General features: G+C 47.7%; 1 protein-coding gene across 1 annotated transcript in view; it reads right to left on the bottom strand.

Annotated features, from left to right (window-relative positions):
* Window positions 1–14,280: 14,280 nt before the first annotated feature.
* Window positions 14,281–25,594, bottom strand: part of TCF20 (transcription factor 20) — an 86,653-nt gene continuing 75,339 nt past the window's right edge. Inside the window, exons 4-6 of the mRNA XM_063075674.1 lie at window positions 20,628–20,677; window positions 19,443–19,569; window positions 14,281–14,477 (exon numbers count right to left, since the gene is read on the bottom strand). Of these exons, the coding sequence (XP_062931744.1) occupies window positions 19,486–19,569; window positions 20,628–20,677 (134 nt within the window). The 3' untranslated portion in view covers window positions 14,281–14,477; window positions 19,443–19,485. The remainder of the gene's footprint in view (window positions 14,478–19,442; window positions 19,570–20,627; window positions 20,678–25,594) is intronic.

Raw genomic sequence — 25,594 nt, 5'->3', positions numbered from 1 at the left:
ACATGTGAACTTGTGTGTGTGTGTAGGTCGGGGTGGGGTAAATTCGGTCCATAATAAGCATGTCTGAGTAGGCAAAAGAATGGATCAGTGAATTTTATGATAAGACATTGAAATTACCTAGTCTGAGGAGTAAAATGAAAAAAAGAATGAGGAAAAATGAACAGAGCCAGAGGGGGCATCAAACATACCAACATATGCATCACAGGCATCTCAGAGAAAGGAAGAGAGAAGGGAAAGAAAAAAACATATGAAGAAATAATGGTCAAAATTTTTGCAAATCTGATTTAAGAAAAAAAAAATGAATACACACATCCAAGAAGCTCAATGATCTCCAAGCAGGATCAACTCAAAGAAGTCCCCACAGAGGCACATTGTAGTCAAATACTCAAAACATAAAGCCAAAGAAAGATTTAAAAAGTAGTAAAGAGAAGTAACTCATCACATACAAGGAATCCTAAATAAGATTAACGGGTCAATTTCTCATCAGAGATCATGGAGGCCAAAAGCAAAAAACTGTCAATAAAAAAATTCTATATCTAGCAAAACTATACATCAGAAATGAAGGAGAAATTTAAGACATTTCCAGATCAACAAAATCTGAGATCATTATGAGTAGACCTGCCTTACAAGAAATGATAATTTCTGAAATGAAATTATGCTAGACATAGAAGAAATAAACAACACTGAAAAAGATAACTACATATGTGAATATAAAAGTCAGCATTATTGCACTTTTGGTTTGTAATTCTTTTTTTCCTTTATAATTTAAACCACCCAGTAATTATAAATCTATGTTACTATTATTTACACATCGTGTGCCTATTATTATATATAGTCATAATAATTGTAATAATATAATGGGGGATGGAGATGTATATAAACAGAGTGTATACTATAGGAACTAAAATGTAATTATTAAAACTAGGTTGTTATAAGTTTTAAAAGTTTATTTTATTTTATTTATTTATTTTTTGGGCAGCTGGCCTGTATGGGGATCTGGACCCTTGACCTTGGTGTTATCAGCACCTTGCTCTAACTGAGCTAAACAGCCAGCCCCATAAGATGTTAATTTTTTTAAAGAGATGACCAGTAAGGGACCTTAACCCTTGACTTGGTGTTGTCAGCACCACGCTCTCCCAAGTGAGCCAACCGGCCATCCCTATATAAGGATCTGAACCTGTGGCCTTGGTGTTATCAGCACCACACTCTCCCAAGTGAGTCACAGGCCAACCCAAGATGTTAATTTTAATCCCTCAGATAACCACTGGGAAAATAACCAAAGAAAAAAAAGAAAAGAAAAATGAAAGAAGAGGAGAATGAAAGTGGTACACTAAAAAATATAAGATATGCAGAAAACAGTTCAATGATGGCAACAAAATTTTTCTATCAGTAATTAAATATACCTGGGTTACACTCTCCAATTTAAGGCAGAGATTGGCAGATTGAATAAAAAAAATGATATATCTATATGTTGACTAAAGAAGACTCAGTTTAGATATAAGGACACAGGCTGGGTGGTTATCTCAGTTGTTTGGGGTACAGCCTTATAATACTAAGTAATAGATCTGCAACATAACCAGCACCATTTTAGACAAGCCCCAGTACAAAATGGTGCCATCCACCTCCTCCCCTCCCCCCTTCCCTTTACGAGAAGCCTCCTGACTTAAACTGAAACCCCTTTTGCTTCCACAAGGACACAATTCTCCACCCTGATCCACATTAGCATAATGACCCTCCTTGGTGGTATCAGCCAGCCCTTGGTGCACTATATAAGCTCTACCACCCCCACACCTGGTGCTGTCCCCCATTTTCAGGGCAGCCCCAGGATGTTCCCCAATTTGAGCACAGCCTGCTAGATTCTTTTCCTTTAATAAAGCTTGAATGATACCTGGCATCTTGGATCACTTTCTTTCACGAAGGTCATAGGTTTGGATCCCCATACTGACCATCTGCCAAAAAGAAAGAAAGGAAAAAAAAGATATAAAGACACAAAGAGGTTGAAATTAAAAAGAAGGGAAAAGATACACTATGCAAATAGAAACCAAAGAGAGCTGACAAATGGATAGACTTTAAACCAAAAGAGGTTACAAGAGAAAAAGGACGTTATGTATGGATGAACAGTTCAATCCAGCAAGAAGATATAAAAATTATAAACATATCTGCAAATAAGAACAGAGCCCCAAAATACATAAAGCAAAACTTGACAGATCTAAAGGAAGAAATAAATGGTCCTACAATAATTGTTGGGCATGTCAATATCCCACTTTGTACATTGGAAAGAACAACCAGACAGAATATCAGTAAGGAAATGGAGGGGTTGAGCAACAGTAGAGATCAATTGGCCTTAACACACATATACAGAACACCCAGTAACAGCAGAATATACGTTCTTCTCAAGTGCATCTGGAACATTCTCCAGGTTATACCATATGTTAGGCAAAAACCAATCTTACTACATTTTCAAAAATTGAAATTATATAACACATCTTTTCTGATCACAATGGAATGAACCTAGAAACCAATAACAAAAGGAAGCCTGGAAAATTCACAAATGTGTAGAAATTAAACACCACATTCTTAAACAACCAGCGGGTCAAAGAAGAAAGGAAATTAGAAAATCACTTGAGGTGAATGAAAATGACAACACAACACAGCAAAAATATCAAATCCAGCAAAAGTAGTGTTCAAAAGGAGATTTATAACTACAAATACCTACATTAAAAACTAAACCCTAAGCTAGCAGAAGGAAGAAAATAACTAAGGTTAGAGCAGAAGTAAATTAAGTAGAAAACAGAAAAGCAATAGAAAAAAATCAATGAAACCAAAACTTGTTCTTTGAAAAGATCAACAAAACTGAAAAACCATTAGCTAGAACAGACTGAGAAAAAATAAAGATGACTCAAATTACTAAAAATCTGAAATAAAAGTGGGGACATTACTCCTGATTCTACAGAACTATAAAGGATTTTAAGAAAGTTCTGTGAACAATGATATGACAACAAATTCGATAACCCAGATGAAATGGACAAATTCCTAGAAACAGGAAACCTACAAAGACTGAATCATGAAGAAATAAAAAATCTGAATAGATCTATAACTAGTAAAGAGATTGAATCAGTAATCATAAATCTCCCCATGAAGAAAAGTCCTGGACCAGATGGTTTCACTGGTGAATTCTGACAATCATTCAAAGAAGAAATAACAGCAATCCTACTCAAACTTTTCCAAAAAAATCGAAGAGGAAACACTTCCTTACTCATTTTATAAGGCCAACATTTCCCTGGTCCTAAAGCCAAAGAACAACAAGAAAAGAAAACTACAGACCAATATCCTTTATGAATATTGATGCAAAAACTTCAACAAAATACTAGCAAACCTAATTCAGCAGTATATTAAAAGGATTACATACCACGAAGAACCGGGATTTCCTCCCCCGGAATACCATGATGGTTCAACATATGAAAATTGGTCAGTGTAATAGACCACATTAACAGAATGATACGATCATCTCAATTAATGTGGAAAAAGCACTTGACAAAATTTGACACCCTTTCATGATAAAAATATTCAACAAACTGGGATGGAAGGAAAGTACCTCAATGTAATAAAAGCCACATCTGAAAATCTCACAGCAAACATCATACAATGGTAATAACTGTAATAAACTGAAAGCTTTCCTGCTAAGATCGGGAACAAACAAGGATGTCTACTGGTACTAGCACAGTAGTGGGGGTTAGAGCAATTAGGCAGGAAAAAGAAATAAAAGCATACCAACTGGAAAGAAAAAAGTAAAACAATCTGTTTGTAGATGACACACTCTTACAGGGAGCAAAATGTAAAGGTTTCACAAAAAAACTGTTAGAACTTATAAACAAATTCAGCAAAGTTGCAGGATACAGAATCAACATGTAAAAATCAGTAGTACTTCTGTACACTAATAATCTGAACATGAAATTAGAAAAACAACACCAGTTAAGAAAACATCAAAAAAAAAAATTTAGAAATAAACTAATCCAGGGAAGTGAAAAATTGGTACAATGAAAACTGTTAAACATTGCCGAAAGAAAGATGACTTAAATTAATACGTTTATTTAACACATATTTAATATATAAAAGGGGGGACATTACTCCTGATTCCTGAAAATATTTGCAAATCATATACCTGATAAAAGATTAATATCTAGAATATATAGAGAACAACAATTCAAAAAATGGGCAAAGGACATAAATAGACATCTCACCAAAGAAGACATACAAATAGCCAACAATCACATGAAAAGGTGCTCATCACCACTCATCATTAGGGAAACACAAGTCAAAACCACCGTGGGCGCCGGCTCCGTGGCTCACTCGGGAGAGTGCGGTGCTGGTAGCGCTGAGGCCACAGGTTCAGATCCTATACTGGGATGGCCGGTGCACTCACTGGCTGAGCGTGGTGCAGACAGCACCCTGCCAAGGGTTGTGATCCCCTTACTGGTCAGAAAACAAAGCAAAACCAAAACCACAACAACAAAAAAAACCCCACTGTGGGATACTACTTCACATCTATTAGGATGGTTACTATAAAAAAAAAACAACAGAAAATAAGTGTTAGTGAGGATGTGGAGAATGTGGAAGCCTTGTACACTCCTGGTGGGATATAAAATGGTAGAGCCACTGCAGAAAACATTATGGTGGTTCCTCAAAAAAAAATTAAACAGAATTGGGACGTCTAAAATCCATCTGGTGGTGGTGACAGTGACCCAAGGGTCTCACATTGCAAGATGGTGGAAGCAGAGAGAGGGGAGAGGGAGAGGGGAGAGGGAGAGGGAGAGGGAGAGGGAGAGGGAGAGGGAGGGAGAGAGGGAGAGGGAGGGGGAGGGGGAGGGGGAGGGGAGGGGAGGGGAGGGGAGGGGGAGGGGGGGAGGGGGAGGGGGAGAGGGAGAGGGAGAGGGAGAGGGAGGGAGAGAGGGAGAGGGAGAGGGAGAGGGAGAGGGAGAGGGAGAGGGAGAGGGAGAGGGAGAGGGAGAGGGAGTGAGGGAGAGAGGGAGAGAGGGAGAGAGGGAGAGAGGGAGAGAGGGAGAGAGGGAGAGAGAGAGAGACTCTTCCTCTTCTTTTAAAGCCCTCAGAACCACACCCCTGACCACCATTTTTAATCCAATCACCTCTTCAAGGCCCCACCTTACAATTACCATAATAGGATTTCCCACCCTCTTAACAGTCACAGTGGGGGCTACGTTTCTAATACATAAAACATGGGGGACACAATTCAAGCTTCAGGGAGTTGGGGGGGACATAATTCAATCCACTGCACTGTATAATCCAACAATTCCACTTCCAAGTAAATATCCACAAGAATTTAAAGGAGGGTCTCAAAGAGACATCCATACACAGATGATCACAGCAGCATTACTCACAACAGCTGAAAGGTGGAAGCAACCCAGGTGTCCACTGACAGATGAATGAGGAAAACATGGTATATATCCATAAAATGCAATATTATTCTGTTTTAAAAGGAAGTACTGACACCTGCTATGACGTGGATGAACCTTGAGGACATGCAAAGTGAAATAAGCCAGTCACAAAAAGAGAATGTGTCTAATTCCACTTATATGACTTACCTATAGTAGTCAAATTAATAGAAGCAAAAAATAGTGAAAGAAAATGAGCCGAGATGCTGAGTACTGTTCAAGCTTTATTAAAGGAAAAGAATCTGCCAAGCTGTGCTCAAACTGGCAGGCAGCCTGGGGCTGCCTTCAAAATGGAAGACAGCACTAGATGTGGGGGGTGGGAGAGCTTATATGGACTGGTACCATCAAGGAGGGACATTATGCTAGCGTGGATCGGGGTGGAGAACTGCGTCCTTGTGGAAGCAGAAGGTGTTTCTGTTTAAGTCACAAGGCTTCTCCTAAAGGGAAGTGGGGAGGGGCTTGATGCTGGAGTGGAAGACGAGGCCGTGGGCTATTTTGTGCTTATTGTGTGCACAATGGCACCAGTCATGTCCAAAATCCATCATTCCTGCCTTTTAAGTATAAGAAGCTTCCATGCAGTTATGTTCTAAGGGTCATGAGTGTTTTGGGATGAGAGTGGCTGGATTTAAGGGAGAGCAAGGTTTAAAGGAGAACAGGGAATTTTCAATGAAGGTAAGGTGGATAAGTTGTATGCGGGAAGGTGAGAGAATTGACATGGCCTTATGGCTGAGAAGGTCTTGACTGTTTGTTGTCCCAAAGTTAGTTTAGAGCTTTCTTGTGCTAAAAGGGTGGCTGCCACCAAGGCCCATAAACAGGGGCCCATTCTCGAGATGTGACATTTAGTTGTTCAGAGAAGTATGCAACCAGGGAGAAAATATCTCCTGCCTCTTGTCCCAAAACGCTGACTGCCAATCCTTGGGTTTTGGTGACATATAGGATAAAAGGATGAGATAGGTTTGGGAGGGATAGAGCTGGGGCTGTGAGGACAGCAGCTTTTAATTGCTGGAAGGGAGAAGGAATGGGCTTTGTGGGATCTAAAGGAATGGGCAGGATCCCCTTTGGCTGCCCCATAAAGTGGCTTTGCTAGCACGCCAAAGTTAGGAATCCATAGGCAAAGATATCCTGCAAGCCCCAAGAAAGATAAGATTTCACCCTTTTGGTGGGAGTAGGGAGTTCAGAAATTAGAGTCTTGAACTGAAGGAGAAGAAATTTGGGCCTCGATATCCCCTGGAGGCCAGGAAATTAAGGAGAGCAACAGTGTGGGCCTGTGAGTCCTCATAGGAGGGGCTACAAAGGAGGAGGCCATCCACATATTGTGTTAAAGTGCTAGAGATTGGGGGGGGAAGTTCAGATAAGTCTTGAGTTAAGGCCTGGTCAGAAAGTGGGGGCTATCCCAAAACCCCTGAGGTAGTATTGTCCAGTTGAGTTGTTGGGAACAGCATGTGTCAGGATCAGTCCTGTACCAAATGGTATGAGCCCTTAGGCTTTATAACCGGAAGGATGGGTGTATTGAAAGGCGAGTGGGTGAGCCCCGAGAGATGAGAAGAAAGGAGTTTGTGTATGACAGGTTTTAAGCCTATTAGGGGTTTGTTAGCGATGGGGTGCTGTGGGACATTAGGGAACAAGGAGGAGTTCAGCAACTTAACAAGGATAGGGGACTGGTGCGTAGCAATGGAGGGAGAAGAAGCTTCCCATACTAGGGATTAACCTTGTCCGAGGGGGAGGGGAAGATGGAAGCTTCAGGGGTCAGGTCTGGGGCAGCCTGAAACAGGAGTATTGTAGCTGGAGTTAAAGTGCTTAGAGTAAGAGTAGCTTTGAATTTGAAAAGAATGTCCCATCCCAGTAAGGGGGCTGGGCATTGAGGCATTATTAAGAATTTGTGTGTGAATTGGGTGTGATGTAGGGTGCAGGAAAGGGGTTGAGTGATTTGTGGGTGGTATTCTGATCCCATGACCCCTACTATTGTGATAGAGGGCAGGGTTGTTGGTCCTGAATATTCAGGAAGGGTAAAGTAAGTGGCCCCTGTATCGATGACAGAAGAGATTGGCTTACCTGCTATGAGGCGAGTTATCCTGGGCTCACGTGTGGTGATCTCCATGGGGGCCTCAGGCCCTGGGCATCATCAATCCTCCTCCAGGGCAAAGCCTAGAAGCTCCAGTAGGGATGACCATGAAGCCAAAGGCTGTGGGTTGGAGACAGGGCCAGTCCCTCTTTGGCAAGTGGAACAGTCAATCCCCCAGTGATTTGGCTGTTTGCAGTGAGGACAGGGCCCAGAAGGAGGCCTGGCATTACGACAGGCCCATGCCGAGTGGCCCACTTGACTGCATTTGAAGCAGTTCTCGAGTGGCTTGCCTCTTGAGGCAGCTGGCTTTGAAGTATGTGAGCCTCGGATGGCATTAGCCAGGAGCTGGTACTTGGCCTGATCTCCTTTATAGTTTTTTTTCAAATATCAGAGGCTGATTGGGTAATGAAATGAGAGTGTAAGAGGGCCATGCCTGCAAGGGAGTTTGGATCTATATGTGTATATTCATGTAAAGCCTCAGGGAGGTGGGTTAGGAACTCACTGGGATTTTCAGTGGATCCCTGTGTGATTTCTCTAAGCTTGTCATAATTGGCTGACTTGTGAGTAGCCTTTTGGAGGCCATGAAGTAGGTGTGTGATCATGTTATCCTGAAGATCCTGACCCCCGTGGCCAGCCTGGTAGTTCCAATTTGGGTCCATGCAAGGAACAGCAATGGCTCCCACAGGCCACCTATTATTTTGATCATGTACCTGAGCCGCCATCCAGACCTGCTCCCTGTACATGGACTCAGACAATTCCTTCCAGCCCAGCCACTTCATGGAAGGGTTACAAAAAGCTGGAGCTGAGGCAGGGTTGTTACCTGATGAAGGGGGATAAGGAGAGGGGTTGAGTGGCTGAGGATGATCATCTAGAGACCAGGTAGAAGGAAGAGAGGGAAATGTAGGGGGGCTGGTGAAGGATTTGAAGCGTACAGAGGTAGTTGAGGTGGCCTGTATGGGTAGCAGAGTAGTCTGACAGATCAGAGGATTGATCAGAGTCCAGAAGGGGAGGTAAAGCATGAGCTAGGAGAATTTGAGACACAGGACAGTTTTGACAGAGAGAAGAACACGTTCAGAGATAGGAGAAGGCCTGAACATAAAGGAATCTCTCCGGCTTGCTGCTTCAGTGAGTATCTAAATTGAGAGTGCCATCTTGTGGCCATTGGGATCCATTGTAACGAGGCGTTTCAATTTTAATGTCTCCCTGGAGGCCAAGAAATTGGCCAGGAGACAGCCCAATGGCATAGAGCATGGAGGTTTGGAATCGTGAGGATCCCATTTAGAGAGTGAGAAAGGGTGTGGGCAGTCCTGGTAGAAGAAGCATGCCAACAAAGAGCATCCTCTTTGGTGCCCATCTTCTTTTTGAGAGGAAAGCCAAAACCAGCTAATGAAGCATACTTCAATAGCTGGGGGGCATGAGAAAAGTTCCCTCAGCCAGGCGCATGGACTTCGTAGAGACCAGAGTCGTAGAGAGTAGTTGGGGGAACTTGTAGAGGCAGGACAGACCCACTGACTCATCCTGAATTGAGGCTGGTGTTGGATGTGTTGGTCTTAAATGGCAAAAGGAGAGAGTCTCAGGTGTACCCGGTTCAGCAGGTCCAGGAAGGGCGGCCAGGAGGCGGCCAATCAACCCAAGAGAGAGGGGATCGTCCGACGGTCCAGCCAGGACACTTCCCAGGTTTTGGCACCATAATGAAAGAAAGTGAGCCAAAACGCCAGGTACTGTTCAAGCTTTCTTAAAGGAAAAGAATCTGCCAAGTTGTGCTCAAAGGGGCAGGCAGCCCGGGGCTGCCTTCAAAATGGAAGACAGCACTAGATGTGGGGGTTGAGAGAGCTTATATGGACTGATACCATCAAGGAGGGGCATTGTGCTAATGTGGATCCGGGTGGAGAACTGAGTCTTTGTGGAAGCAAAAGGCGTGTCTGTTTAAGTCAGGAGGCTTCTCCTAAAGGGAAGTGGGGAGGGGCTTGGTGCTGGAGTGGAAGACTAGGCCGTGGGCTATTTTGTGCTTACTGTGTGCACAATGGCACCAGTCATGTCCAAAATCCATCAAGTAGCATGGTGGCTGCCAGGCACTGGGGGGTGGTGGGAATGGGGAATTATTGTCTAACTGGTATAATTTTGGTATTGTCAGTTGAAAGGAGTTCTGTGGATGGACGGTGGTGATGGTTCCACAGCATTATCGATGTGCTCAATACCACTGAACTGTACACTTAAAAATGGTTAAAACAGCAAACTTTATGCTGTGTATCTTACCTCAATAAGAAAAATAACAGAACTGGCCAGTTAGCTCAGTTGGTTAGAGCTTCGGGTTATAACGTCAGACATCAGTGGTCAGATCCCCCCAGCGGCCCTCCGCCAAAAGAAACAAACAAAAATCACCCAAAAGACAACAAAAAACCCCCAAAACATAGATGCACAAACAAATATGGTTATTTGGGGTAAGAGCAAGGTGGGTGGCCTGCACAGTAAAAGGTTAACCCAGCAGGCTTGGGGAATTCAATTCTTGCACATTCCAAAACAAATGACTAACTCTTGACAGGTGCTGGGAGCCATCCCTAAGGCCTGGGAACCTCCTGCTGGGTGAATGTCTTTGTAAACCTGAGCCCTTAGTGCCACACCAGGTTATGCCAACAGTGCGACCTAGGGCGGGGCCTTGGGCTGTATCAGACTCACTGCGTGGTTCCCCTCCCCCAGCCCGTGTCCGCACGCCCCGCCCCCTCGGCTGGGGCCCCGCCCTCTGCCCCGCCCACAGACTGCCTCCCATCCCCGATTCGTCAGGCACCTTTTCCCATTCGTCCACCTGGCGATCACTGGCTTTTTCTTGCGCCCCAAGCCCACGTCTCCGCTTCCGATAAGCCCTGTCCTGTCTCTGGTCCCTGCCTGTATAGTTCCCTCCTGGTTGCAGTCCCCGTCGCTGCTTGCCTTGGGGGAGCGCGGCCCGAGGCCCAGGTGCTGGTAGACGTGCACGGGCTGCCAGTTGACACGGCGGCAGTTCACCAGCGCCTCACACGACCACCGGCGTCCTGGCCAGCTGCAGGCTGAACACGTCCCTGAAGCGGCGCCGCTGCTGCGGGAGAGGGTCACGACGTCCATCAAGCCCGGGTCCCCGCCACACTGCGGGTCCCAGTCTCACCGCCAGACCTTGGGTAACTCTGGGGCCACCAGTAGCAAGCTGAGATCTGCTCTTGCCACCAGGGGGGTCACACCACATCCTCTGTGGTCCAGGAATTCACTTTGGATACGACCACCGAGCTTCGTCCTTGAGAGCCACCGAAATTGTCAGTGGGCCCCAGTTAGCATCCATTTCACAGGTGAGGAGACTGAAGTTCATAGAGGTGAAGAGTAAGGCCCAAGGACCCAGAGCAGCAGAAGATTGGAACCAGGTCACCGCACCTCTCTCAACATAGATTTCTTGACCATACGGTGCTCAGGACCCTGACCCCTCTCCCCGTTCCACTCAGCTGACCAGAAGGACAAGACCCACATACACACTGGGGACTTCTCAGATCCCGCCTGTGGCTTCCCATCTGGCAACAGCTGAATGAATGTTCCTGCCCCAGTTGGCAGCAGCTTTCTACCCAGGGCTGTCAGAGAATCAAGGTGGTGTTAGCAGGGCTGGCAGGGTGGTCCAGGTGTTTGTCACATGGTGGCCCTTGATAAATTGCCTTTATATACCCTTCACTTTTTGATGTGTTGGCCCTCCCCAAGTGGTCATCCTAATGGGGGTGTGAAGGGCAGTGACAGGCATGCCTGTAACTTGGGCAGTGCCCTCTTGCTGCCAGGGGGCTGCGAGGAAAACCTGCAATACCTTTGGCCTTTTCCAATCATTGTGCAACTGTGGCTTCCAGATTGGGCACTTACATGCCAGGTAGTGATGATCAGACTCTGTGTGCTCCCACTCAGTACCCCTCCCCACAGCCCTCTAAGGCAGGTGGCTTTACGGAGCTTTATGGAGCAACCGGAATTCACGTTCACTGCTGCTGGGAACGCAAACGGTACAGCCACTTTGGAAGACAGTTTGGCAGTTTCTCACTAACTAAACATACTCTCACCATATGATGCAGGAATCATGTTTCCTGGTATTTACCCAAAAGAGTTGAAAGCTTATGTCTACACAAACCTACACAAGGATGTTCATAGCAGCTTTGTTCACGATTGCCAAGCCTTGGAAGCAACCAAGATGAAGATGCCCTTCAGTGGGTGAGTGGAAAAATAAACTGTGGCACAGACAATGGAATATTACTCAGCACTAGAAAGAGATGAGCTATCAAGTCATGAAAAGACATGGGGGAAACTTAAATGCATATTACTAAGTGACAGAAGCCAGTCTGAAAAGCTACATACTGTATGATTCCAACTCTATGACATTCTGGAAAAGGCAAAACTATGGAGACAGTAAAAACATCAGTGGTTCCCAGCAGTTTGGGGGAGGAAGATGAACAGGCAGAGCACAGAGGATTTCTATGGCAGGGAAACTACTCCATGATACTGTAATGGTGGACACGTCATTACACATTTGTCTAAAGCCACAGAGCGCCCAACACCAAGAGTGAACCTCATGTAAACTATGGGGTGATTATGGTGTCAGGTGTAACAAATGTACCACCCTGGTGGGGATGACGACGGTGGGGGTGGCTGTGAATGTGCGGGGGCGGGAGGCGTATGGGAACTCTCTGTACCTTCTTCTCAATGCTGCTTGAACTTCGAACTGTTCTAAAAAGATAATCTGTTAAAACAAACTCTTTGAACTTGAAAGCTGAGGGAGCTAAAAGGCACCTGAGCAGTTGAGGCTTAGTGCAGAAGCCAGGAAGGTGGAGTCCGGAGAAAGTGTGCAAAGCAGCCACTCCCCAGTCAAAGGTCATTGCTGGAGCCGGTTTAAGGGAAGACCTAGAACAATCATAAGTGCCCCACCGAAGTATCAAATCAAAAGGGGACCAAACACTGAAAAGCAAAGTGATGAAGAAACATCTACTGTCGGGAAAATGTTTCCCTCAAGACACGTTTTTTCAAGTTTTGTGGTTTGGTCCTTCACACCTGAAATCTGTCAATTTAACTGTGTTAATGCCAAGTCAAGACCAGAATGGGAAGCCACCCAGCCTCAAAAGCTGTTGTCACTCGTATGTGGGTCCTGTTGAGCTGCCTGGGCGTGGCCGCAGCTGACACAGCACACACCCACTCCACCCTGGCAGAGTGAAATGAGAAAGGGACCGCGCTGCCTGCCATAGCCATTAAAACCAAATCAATCTGCCATTTCTGCAGCCCCAAACTGATGAGTGCACAAGAACTCATTCATAACTGCTTTTTTATACTTCACAACACTCCTTCCGGTATTTCTGTTCTCTAAAAAAAAGTCCATTAATGTTGCATTTTTAATAACATTTACCTTTAACGTTGATTGGAAATATGTGTGATTTGTAAGTAAATCTGGCCATTCCCATGCACTGGCTGAGTCCCACCCGCCTGCTGAGTGGCAGAAGAGCCTGGGTTTTGTGTGGTTCCAGGCTGTGTTGCAAGGACACCAGGCCTTTGAGGCTGGATCAGATGGACCCAGCCCTATGGCAGCCCTCTCTGGAGCAGAACCAAAGTCACCTTTTGGGGACTGGAATAGGCAAAGGAAGAGACGCATTCACTCTATATTAAACAAAAAAGGAAACAAGGTTAAAATGAAGTTTATTATTTTTTTGATTTTTTGATTTTTTTTGTTTTTTGTTTTTTTAAATAAAACTGTTTGTGAAACAGCTATTTTATCCCCATGGCAGAATGACCCCTGAAAGATGCACTAACCCCTTCTTAAGGCCTTAACAAGATTTTTTTGTACTTTTTGCTTCTTTTTTTAAAACTCATATATTTAAAAATTATACAATTTACAAAACAAAACAACATAAAGAAATCACATAGCATGGGGCTGCTTATCCAACAGACCCCCTTTTCCTTTATAAAAATGAAAGCGAAAAGAAAAAAGGGTTAAGTGGGTGTTCTGGTTGGCTTTGCCAGCACTGTCACGCCCTGACAGTCCCTCCCCCCACTGCCTACGGCTCCGGCTCCGGCTGCCTGTTCCATCAGTTGGGCCTGGGCTTCCCTCCTTTGTGTACCCGCGGGGCAGGGCACAGCTGCCTGGAATGTGCTGAGGACAGAGGGTCCCAGGCGCAGGTCACCTGTTGATTTTGCCTTCTGCTGCGAGGCTGCTGTGCACATATGGCTGGCCCTCAAAGTTCTCACTAGCCACAGCAGCCCAGGACACAGCTATGACCTCACGTATCCGCCAATTTCACACTCCAAAAAGAAAAATTAAAAAAAATAAATAAATAGTGTTTCTGGAAATGAAAAAATTTATTTTTGTGTTTAAACATCACTTCCCCACTCTTGAAAACATGGACCGTCCCACTGCCCTCCCCCCGAAACCTCCCCACTTTGAGACATATTAATGACAAAAGGATGGTTTTGGTGTGGTTTGTCTGCTTTTTCAATCCTGGGTCTAGTGTTCCTTGAATTGGTGTGGGACAAGCTAACGATCAAAGCCACACACACCCTGTCCTTTATGAGATGAGAGTTTGTTCAGTTCAATTTCACATTTAAATTTCACTGTCATTGGAACAAATTTGGAGTTACTTTAACTAGATAATTTTAAAATAGAATCAAAAGGGATAGCGCACCTTTCATTTAAACAAAGTCTTTCCAGACTAAAAATAGATTTATATATATATATTTATCCCTCCCTTTAATTCCCCCACCCTTTCCCACCCCCCCTCCCCCCACATTGTCACTATGGAGATTGTGTCCATGGAAACAGCCATTCCAACGTCTTGGGGCTCTCTCTGCTGCGGTGTTGCCGTTTGAGTGTGATGTGAGGACTTGGGAAGAAGGCGCTGGCGTGGCGGGCACGGCGGGGCGGGGCGGGGCTGCGCAGTAGGGCCATTTCCATTCCATCGTGAGTGCCCACCACCTCATCTCCACAGTCTCACCTGGAAGACAAGGAGCAGACGCTGAGGGCCAGCGACCTCCACATGGTCCTGCTGCCCACAGTCCCTGCTCTGTGGTGACCCTGGGATAGGGCTTTTGGCAGGGACCCTGTGCTCAGACCCCTCTGTAGGTGTGCTGCTGACATGGGACACTTCTAAGACCAATGCCAGCACCACCGTGGGGCTTTGGACCTGGAACGTGGTTAAAGGCAGCAGTGACCTGGCCAGCGGTGCTGGGGCTGGACTCTGAGGGCTCCCACGGCATGTTGGTCTCCCCAGTGCATGGAAGGAACTGAGACTAGGACAGATTCCCCAACTTCTAAGGTGGGCCCTGCTCGAGTGGGCTGCCTTGGTCCTCACAGAGGTGGCTGAGGACACCAGCCAATCTGTGGAAGGACCCTCTTGAAGTCCAGCTTCTCAAGTCCATTTCACAGCTCCCTCTGGTTGATACAGCCAGTTTTCTACTCTTGCTTGAGGCCCCCAGGCCCACCCTGCCACTTGGGCTTCTCTTCCAGCCCAGGCTGGGGAAAGGAGTTCTGATGGCCCGTGCAGGGTAGATGGGTTGTGCAAAGGCCCTCTGCAGAAGGCTTCATGGGCCATCCTACAGGCAAAGGTCTCAGAGAGAAACAGAAGTTTCCAAGGAATTCAGTCCAGAAAAATCATGCTGGCAGCCATGAGCAATGGCAGCCTCCCCTCGACGCTTTCAGCCTGTCACAGTACTCATGGAAATCATGTCACTGGGGGCTTCCCTCGCTTCTCCCTTACACCCTCTCTGGTGTCCTCCACCAGCACATAAACCGCAGGGAAATCCAGGTGTCACTGCCCCTTTTCTGCCTCCATAAAGCTTACTAGCACATGGAGCAGTTAAAAGGCCGGTGTGCGTGTGGGAGCCAGGAATGCGCTGCTCACAAGCACATGTGCATCCCCTGCCCTTGCCAAAGGAGGTTCCTGAAGCCTGGCAGGAAACACCCCTAGCAGGAGACTCTTTGCGGAGTTAGCAGTATGACGTCACCATGCTCAGGTAAAAACAAACCCTAGGACTCCTGCTGCCAGGTCCAAGGGATGTGGCAGTGGCTGAGCCATCCTGCCACTCTCAGAATGTCCATAGTGACAGCACAGCGGCCTCAGTTCTGAAGGCGGCTCTGGGCCCGAGGCCACCTGGTCCTCATGGTCCATGCTTCCTCCCCTGCAAGAGGCCCCCTCCCTGCCAGCCCGGAGTCTCCACTGCCTCACTGTTTTCCTGAGGCTGAGGCCGCCAGGAAAAGGAGAGAAGCAGCACTGGTCCTGTGCCTTCATGGATGCCACCCTCAGGAACCACAAGCTCTCCGTAGATGTGATGGCAAGGGCTGAGCTAATGGGCACCTCGAGGAACGATCAGAAGGGCATCATGTTGCTGGGATGTGGGATGCCTGTGTGGACCGAGGTCAGATGCTCACACACACCTGCAAGGCTCTGCTCACGGAAGGAGCACAGGGCGGACCCTCCCCCCAGCACCCGGCAGCCTTGGGCCTGCACCCTGACCTTGATCCTGACTCTGAATGGCAGCCTCCCACCTCAGAAGGAAGCACATCTTGGCACCCAAGGTCTGCCTGGCTGGTCGGTGCTGGTGGTCCAGGTAGTGGCAGCCCCTCAGCCCCTCAGCCCCTCCTGTCTAGGCCTCTAGCTTCCCACCTTCCCAAAAGGCAGCTTTCCCGGGCCCCAACAATTAGACCGGCCCAAACAAACGGTATCCTGAATGTAATGTGACTTCTCAAGAGTTACTTTTGAAAATCTGTTACTTCAGTAAGGAGAATAGGAAGAAAATTCTTTAAGCTCTCATTTTGTGTCAGGCACTGTTAGAAGCTTTACAGACAGTATTTCATAGGAACACTGAGACATCTGACCCATCTTCAAGATGAGGAAGTTGAAGCTCAGCGAGGTGACACATGTGGCTCAAAACCACATGGCTGTTTAGAAGTGGGGTTGGGACTCACACCCAGCAAAGCTCTCCTGACCGGGCCCCAGGGACTCCGTGTCCGACTGCATAGGACGTGGCTGAAAGGGGACAGCTATGTCCCAGGCAATGGGCCTGGGAGCAGCCGTGGGGCCAGCTGCCACCAGCCTTAGCTGAGTGAGCTGTCTGCCCCTCCTGCACTGAACACTGTCAACATTCCCTTTAAAGAGGCACCTCGATGCTCGGCTGCCAGTGTATAGGGTTTTGTCTTGGGCCAAAGCCTTCCCATACGCCGTTGCCCTCCTGTTCTTTGGCTTTGCTGTGGCCTGAACCCTGACAAATGCTGTCCCTTGTCTCCTTCCATTCCAGATTCCAAGCCTGCCTTTCCCAACTGCAGGAGTGATCCCTTGTCTCAAGACCACCCAGCCTGGCTGCCACTCACCCAGGGCCCATTTCCTCATCTCTAAAACAGACCTGCAGTTCCACCTGGAGAGGGAGATCTAATTCTAAATCGATTTAGGGCATAGAGGGGGTCAGAGTCCCTGCTTCTCCGGGTGCATTCATCCCTTAACACAGACCAGCAGCAGGTGCCCCGCTTTGGGCAAGGCTGTCAGTGCAGAGATGCAGTCCCTGCCCTCACAGATCTTACTGTCTTGTCTGGCAGAGAGACGGGTAAGAAACAAGTAAACAAATGACCCGAAATGGTGGTGATACTAGGAAGGCTGCAGAGTGGGGAGAGGGCGACTTCAACAGAGGTTGAGGAAGGGAAGCTTCTGTGGGAGGGACAGTACAGCTGAGAGCAGGAAGAGGAGGCGGAGCCTGCCACATCAAGATGGGAGGCAAAGTGCAGGGAACTGTGTGCTGGAGCTCAGAGGGGCTGAAGGAGGCCTGGAGCGCCTTGCCAGAGACTGCCACAAGCCTGTGGAGGCGTGGTTAGGAGTCTGCACTTTATTCTCTGTGTGAGGGAGAGGGGTGCCAGGAGGCATGGCACACAAGCACCTCCACTGTCCCTTCCCTGCCTTGGCAGAATGCTCCATCATGGTGGCTCTCTGTTCCCAGTGTGGATCCCAAGATGAGCACTCCTTTATGGCAGGGGTGTTACCATAGCAGATCACTGGGGCTTCTGTGCAGTCCTAAGACATGTCCTGGGCCTGAAGGCTGGTGATGGCCCTCAATGTAACTCAGTTGCACTGAGAAAGCAGGAAAAGGAACCCGCCTCATGGGAGCTGCATGTGAAGAGAACACTTCAGACAGACAAGACTGGATGCAGTCTGTCCCTCCTTTCCCTCCAGGGGGCGGACGGTCTACCCTCAGTGGACTTGTGACCACCCTGTATGATGGGCCAGGCCTCTTAATCACTCTGTGCTTCAACCTAGGGAGGCAGGAATGACGAAGCTTGTTGTTCTGCTTGAGTCAAAGGCCTGTCAGCTGGGAGGGACTAAGACTGAGTAGAGAGGCGGGAGAAGATGAAGAAAGACCCCGAGAGACCTTCCTGCCAGGCCCAGGGCCCAGACTTTCTCTTTTTCTCAAATACAAGCTGGAATTCCAGGACAAAAACAAAAAGCACTGAATAACAAATAGCTCTTCCCTTAGCCAGGTCTTCCAGGACCGCTTCAGGAATATTCATCATGGCCCTCTACAGAACCCGGCTCTAAATGTCTGGGCCAGGCACAGTGACACACTCAGTCCAGGAACAGAAGGCCCCAGAAATACTTCTTTGAAAACCACCCAAACCGCTGCCCTGCCCTGAGGTCTGGTGGAGGGCGGGGAGGGCAGGCAGTGCAGCTCTCAGGCCCCAGCAGCCCAGCAGCTGCCTGCCGGCGCTGACGACCTCGGGCGCAGGGCCCCGCGTGCTCATCTGGTTCCTGTGCTGCAGGAACACGTGAAATGGCTGTTCCGAGCCTCGCCCTCTGCTGGCCCTACCCCCTGGAAGAGGGAGAGAAAGCGGCCCGCAGAGCCCCTGTCCCCCAGCGGGCGGCTGGGCGGCCTTCTCAGAGGAGGAGGGTGGCTCCCTTCTTAGACAAACTCCATTTTCCCCTAAAATTACTGTTGGGTGTTTCAGAGAGAGGCAGAACCCCCCAGAGGCAACAGGGGTGAGGGTGCACTCCGCAGAGAAGCGACAGGGCTGTGGGGGCTGCCTGAAAGGGACAGGTCTGGCGCGGCTGTGTGGTCTGACTCCCGGAGTCAACACAGAGACCTCCACTGAGAGAGAGACGATCCCTCAACAGATATTTCTGAGGAATCTAGTCCCTGCCATGTAGCAGCAAGTGCCACAAGTTACATCTAGGTTTTTCTTCTCTTTACAACCTGTTTTCCCCAACCCTCAGTGACAGGGCCGGGCAGGGAGGGTCAGAGCAGAGGGTCCCGAGCAGTGGGGACCTGTGGCTGCTTGAGTCCTAAGTGCTGCACTCCTGCTGTCACAGACACACGCTGCGATGGCCCTGACCACCGCCCTACCCACACTCACAATCTCTTGAGCTTCGAGGGAGTAAAATCAGATGCTAAAGTCTACTAAATCTTTGAGAGGATTTTCCTTTCCGTTGTACTTCTGTGAAAAGGAATCCTTCTTAGTACTGGGGAAAAAAAAAAGGTTTCAAATAACAAAACTTGGAGAATTTTGTTTTTCAAAGGAAAACAAATTATCAGCTTTGCAGAAATGTAGTTATAAAAACAACAGACCCCTGGCTGGGAGGCTTTCTGAGTCAGGGGAGAGCAGGGGCAGCGGGCGGAAGCGCCCTGCCCCAGAGGGTCCACGTTGGAAGCGGGTCACGATCTGCCTTCACGAACACCACTCCGAGGTCCACTGGCAGCTCTGCCCCGAAGGGCTGACATCAGCAACAACCGCCCTGCACCCCACTTGGCAGCGGGCCGTTTTGAAGCCCCTGCCATTCCCACAGACACTCTGCAGAGCTAAGCGGCAAATGAAAAGAAAACGGCTAGGCCCTGGTGCTGCGGACCACATGCAGCCTGGGGCGGGCGGGGGCTGAGCTGCGACGCTCACCGGGAGCCGGCAGGGGCAGCGCCGCCCAACTCACCTGTGCTTGCGTCCTTTCCACTCCCACGGGCACACTGCCCCCCTCACCCCCGCTCCGACTGCTCTGTGCTGAGGCTGCCTTTCGCGGTCTTGTTCTGCAACGGGGGGAGAGGGCACGGAACGGGAGGCTGCCGCCAGCACAGCCACGAGGAGATGAGACAGAAGGGATGGAAGGAAGGGGGGAGCCAGGGAGGGCAGAGGTGAGGACAGAACAGCACATGGAAAAGGAAAGAAAAAGCAGAGTCAGCACTGAATGACAAACAGGACACAATCAGACAGGGTTTTCAGAGGCAAATATGTGACCATTAACAAAGCAGCATTCTAAAAACACGTAAACTAAGTAAAAATAAAGAGAATACTATAAGATCCTATAATCCACCTCTGGAAATAATTTTTAAAGAAAAGCATAAGTAAGCATCTTTCAGGAGCATTTTGAGGGCACACCTCTCTGGATGACCTCTTTCTAGCACTTTCTGGCCCTTCTTGGAGCCTGAAGCCTGTGAGCAGCCAGTGACCACCAGGTGTCAGTGTGACCTCAGTCAGAGGAGCCAGTGCGGCCACTGCAGGAAACATCAGGTGGCAGCTGTCTCCATCCCAAGCCTTTTCTGGGGGCTCCTTTTCCACGTCCTTCCCTACCACCCCACACAGACGGTATCTCAGAACCCAGCCGTTCACCCTCTCACCTTCCACCCTTTCCTAAAAGAGGTGACCAAGAGACCACCTCTTAAATAGACCAGGACGTGGGGCACAGACAGGTCGCTTCTGGGGAACTGCACCCTGGAAGAGACTAGAGTTGCCCCAAAGCCTGGAGTCAACTCTTTCTTTAAGTCTGGAAAAATGCGTTTGCTCACGTACCAAGGCCTACAACCAATCTTATCAAATTACCAAATGCCAATCTGTGAACTGGGGTTCTATTAAACTAAAGCAGAAATCAGTAGTTTTATCAAATTTGATCTAATTTCTCTTAACGAATAAACACCCCTCCCTTCAAAACCTCACACCATCGGGGTGCTGGCCCCATGCCTTGGGCCTCCCACCTACCACGGTCAAGAGTGGGTCAGCCCAAGGCACAGGTGGGATGGGTGAGGGGTTAGGTCCTCCGATGTCTGGTCTTTGGGTCTTTCAGGAGGAGCCACCCCTGACCCCCAGACCTGCTGGGAGAACAGCTGTCAGGTCTCTGACTCACCTTGTGCTTGGGGCACCTCACTGAGAAGTTCTCCTCATGTAGCAAACAATCTGAAAGACAGAAGGGGACAGTCAGGGGGCTGCTGCGCCGGCACAGCTGGACGGGAGCATGGCTGAGCTGGCTGGGACTGACAGGGTTCAGGCTGGAGTGAAGAGGTCCTCAGACTTTGATTTCTAATAGGAAAATATTAGATACAGCCCCAATAAACTATGGCAGTTAACACGATGGAATACCATTCACTTAAAAAAATTAGCATTTTAAAATAGTTAATGGTACGGGGAAACACTCATGACACAAACTGCTTGAAAAACTAGGACATACAAATGTACAAATGTTCTAATTTCGTTAAAATGTTTTATATGTATAAACAAACAAACAAACAAAACTGAAGAAAGAAAGATACAACAGTCACAATAATCTGTCGAACCTTCAAAAGGAGAGAACGGAACTGAGGCCACTGGAGGCGGGGGAGGGGGAGGAGGGGTTTGTGAGAAACTGGTCAGAGGCAACAGAAAACGACTGCGTTGTGTAACGATAAGTGTAGTCATTATCCTGATTTGAGGATCATGTATTGCACACAGGTATTGATATTCAAAGCTGTACCCCACAGATACGTACAATCAATTACGCTTCAATTAAAAATAAATAAATAGGGCCGCCCCGTGGCGCACTCGGGCGGGTGCGGCGCTGGGAGTGCAGCAGCGCTCCCGCCGCGGGTTCGGATCCTATATAGGGATGGCCGGTGCGCTCACTGGCTGAGTGCCCGTCACGAAAAGACAAAAAAAAAAAAATAATAATAAAATAAAATAAATAGATAGATAAAAAAGAAAGAAAATAGTCACAGTAAAGCATGTTGTGGGGGAAAAAAAGGTATACTATTCAGCCATAAAAAGAAATGACATCCTATCAGATGCAGCAACATGGAACTGTAAACCATCATGGTAAAGGAAGTAAGTCAGGCACAGAAAGACAAATACCCCATAATTACATTCATATGTGGAATCTAAAAAACACAATTAAAAAGAAGAATGAAAAGAAATCTACCAAAATATATCAGTGTTCTCTTTGGGTGGTAAGATTACAGGTAATTTTAATTTTGTTTTTTCTGTATTTCCATGATGATATCATATTACTCTAATAATCAGATAAATAATTCCAATAGCTGCTATTTAAAAAATCCTTGATTCGAGGCTAACCACATTTCCCAGGCTCAAGCCAAAGCTTTCTTATTAGAACACTTTATATCTAGAGGCACCTTTTCTCCTCTGTGCAGACACCGCCCAGGTGTCTGAGGTAGGGGACCAGGCCTGAGAGCCCGACATGAATCACATAGTCCACATTAAACGCTTCAGAGGAAAGTAAAATCCCACAAGGGCGCTTTTAATCTTTGGAGGAAAAATGATTCATTCCAATTTCTAACATGGTGACAGCGTCCTCGATGACAGCAAGAATGCATCTGCCTCCAGGTGAGCCAAGCTCTGTGGCACAAGGGTACTGCAGGGAGCAGGGTGAGGAAACCTAATTAATGAGTTCACTCTGCACACCACAGCTCCCGGAGACTGACAGCCAGGTCACTGGCGCAAGATGTGGTGGCAGAATGTTAATAAATATTGATCGCACATTCTCAGAGAACTCCCAGGCACCACAGTGGGAGGCAGCCATGGTATTTACCCTTGTTAAGTTTACGATTTAACTCAGGTTTAAACTGAGATCCAGATTAGCAGCCTGTGTACCCACAGATTTCAAGTGCAATAGTAAGAAGGAAGAGGACACACAAATGAAAACTTTTCAGGTCCTCAGTATACTAAAGTAATCAAAAAAGACCCTTTCATAATTTGGCTTACCCTGTAACATCACTACCTGCCTTCAGAGTCCTTGAATATCTATCTAAGAGTGGGCCGGCGGCCCTCTCTGTTCCCAGGGCCCAAGCACTCAGCCAGTCACCAGTAACCTCCAGGCCCCTCCCCCAGCAAGCAACCAGCACGGCAGTAAATGAAATGTGTTAATTTAAAACCCACAAGTACATAGCGTGACCAAGACTCCTGCTGCTCCAATCTGCCAGAGAGTTTACGAACAGCAGGAGACAGACAACTTGAGCTCAAGGGAAGCACTTTCTCCTTACCTGGGCTCTGGCAGCACTCTGTGGCGGAATCTCTAGTTTGGGCCAAAAGGAAACGGAAGAGTACATGTGGGCCTCAGTCACCCTGATGCCACAAGGGTTTATACAAATGAGGACAGGGACCACGTTAGTGGCAAAGGGTGCCATGAGAAAGGCACGGGTGGCTCAGTTCTCCTGAAAGCCACGTAACAGTTATCAGCTATGACGGACCATTAGAAAAATATGTCTAAAATTAGAAAACACATTCCCTCTCGGTTAAAAGCAAAGAAGAAGTAAAACTATGTGAGTACATGCTAAAGGCAACTTGGAACTAGTGCCAGGTACTTCTGCAAATGGAAGTCTCCGGAAGGAATCTGCTGGGACAGTGTGCACCTTTGGCAAGGCTGCCCATGCAGGAACACTGTGCAGACAAATGCTCTTTTCTGTCCTCGTACACACCCACAGGCCATCAGGAACTGCAGTTCATGTTCCCGGCAGGGGTGAGAACCACAGCTAGAGAGCTCAGAAACCTGGAAGGGCATGCAGAGCCTCTTCTCCAACCAGTTTCTGCTGGGGGAAAAGTGAAGAGTGGTAGGAAGTGTAGTAAATCTCTTCCGAGGACTGAAAAGATGCCAGGCGTCTAAGCAGGCAGCCAGCCATAGTCTCCCAATTCGTTTTCCTTAAGGCCCCAGCACTACCCTTGCCCTGTCCAGAGGGCCCGGTCAGCACTTCCACATGGTGATGTCAAAGTGGGTCATCACACAAGCTCAGAAAGACTCACAAGTTACCCTAGTCAACAAGATGGTTTCCAGACCCAAACATCAACCCCCAGAAGAGAAGGCCACTTTCGTTTCTCCCTTTAAGCTCAAAGGCAGATCAGATTTGCTAAGCTCCTCATAACAAGCTGTAGGAGCTTCAGATCCTCATACACATCCAGATGCCCCCCAGCCTGAGGATGGTGAACTCAAGGAGGGAGGTGGGGGAAACAAGAGAGGGGTCTTATGTCCTTTGGATCTGTGGGCACCAGACACTGTCTCCAACTCATCTGCAATCTATCTCATCCTTGTTGTTCCTTTTACTGGTACAGTGCAGGGCTGGGACACAGGGGCCTGCCAGTGCCACCCTGCCTTGCTGAGGAGCAGGAGCCTGGCACTGGGACGGTTTCTGTGATGCAGAGAGCCACCCCTCCAGGGAGGAGCCAGACTACCAGTGTTTCATAATGACCCATCCGGGGCTCTCACCCCATTACAGCAAGATCAAAGTCTGCAGCAAAGAGAGCTGCTTTAAAATGCTGCCACAAGGGTGGCTACAGAAAGTAAAATCCCCAGTTGTGTTTCCTCATGAGAGTAAAAAATCCCCTCCAGGCAAGATTCTTTATGCACAGTGGAACTATTAATGAGCTGCCATAGCCTTTTTTTCCTTCTGTCTTAATTGTTGTGGCTCATTGGATTAAATACATTAATTTCTTTTTTTAACCAGAGCTCATGTTATCACTGCATCCCCCACGTGGCTCTAGCCAGATCCTGTGCTTGTGACATAATAAGCAGCACAAACAGCCAACCATGATGTCAGAGATGCAGGATCCAGATCAGGTGGGGGCAGCTGCAGCAGCCCCCGATCCTCATGAAGCAGAGATTCCATTCCCATGGAGACATCCCAGTAATAAAAGTTTTCCGAGACATCAACAGCTCCTTAAAGGTTTGGGCAGTTGACAGTAAGGCAGAGATGAAAATGTTAAACTGGCTCCTTACTCTGCAGAGAGATTAGTGACTCTTAAACCCAGAGACTTATTTCTATTATGATTAGAAAGAAAGTCAATCAATGAACACCTTTCCTGGATACCAAGATACGTCATAAATAGAAGAAAATTCCCGAGAAGAATGTGTGGAGTAAGTACAAGCATCCATCCCCACAGAGCAGTGCAGGCCTCTCGGTCACTGTGACTTAGGTCATCAAAAAGACCAAAATGCCCAAGACATGACAATCTTGTGAAGCTGCGTCTTTGGTGCCAGCTCTCCACAAGAAGGGGCTGAGGGTGCTGGAGCTGGGGCAGTTAGGTCAGAAGACCAAGAACCCCACCCTCACCGCTCCTGACCCAGAGCCTCCCTCTCGCTGGACACATGGCCATGACCTTCTGTTAAACAGAGATGTTATCAGCTTAACTGGACAGACTACCAAGACAGGTTCGAACAGACAGAGTGACAGATATCTTTTTCTTATCCCTCAGCTATTAAAGGAGGCCCCGCTTCTCTGTGGGTGGGGTGGGGTTGTGGTCTGGGTAGGCTCTGTTAGAGCAGAGGAGGCTCCCACAGCCCTATGGCTCTTTCTAAAGAATCCCAAACATATGCCCAGCTTGCCCAAGGTGGCTGTAAGACTGTGCTGTTCAGCCACTAACCACACGTGGCCACTTAAACTTAAGTTTAAATTAAAAAAATTCATTTCCTCAGTCCCACTAGCCACATCTCAAGTGTTCAATGGTCACACATGGCTTGTGGCTACTGTCCTGGAGAGTGCAGATCCAGAGCACTTCCATCACTGCAGAAAGTTCCACTGAGTGGTGCTGCTTAATCCCTTGAGAAACTGTACCAGGAGGCAGGCCACTTGCTAGAAGCCTCCAAGGTGGCCCTTACTACTGTGAGCCTTGTCTCTGAAATGTCTGGTGTCCTGGTGTATACCCGGGACTGTGCTCAGGTGAGACTTGGTTCCTTGCCCACCTGCTCACCCCAATGTTTCTGAACAGACACTCAGTGTGGGAGACCACTTACTTACCCAGCCACCAACTCGGAGAGCCAATTTGTACAGTAGTCCCTATATAAAACTAACAAACAACCATCAGAAACTTCATACTTAGAAATCTTCATTTATTTAT

The sequence above is a fragment of the Cynocephalus volans genome, chromosome 12 (genome assembly GCF_027409185.1).
Source record: "Cynocephalus volans isolate mCynVol1 chromosome 12, mCynVol1.pri, whole genome shotgun sequence".
In the NCBI taxonomy this organism is placed as follows: Eukaryota; Metazoa; Chordata; class Mammalia; order Dermoptera; family Cynocephalidae; genus Cynocephalus; species Cynocephalus volans.
Note: the sequence above shows the minus strand (reverse complement) of the source record. Positions and strands in the feature narration are given on the sequence as shown.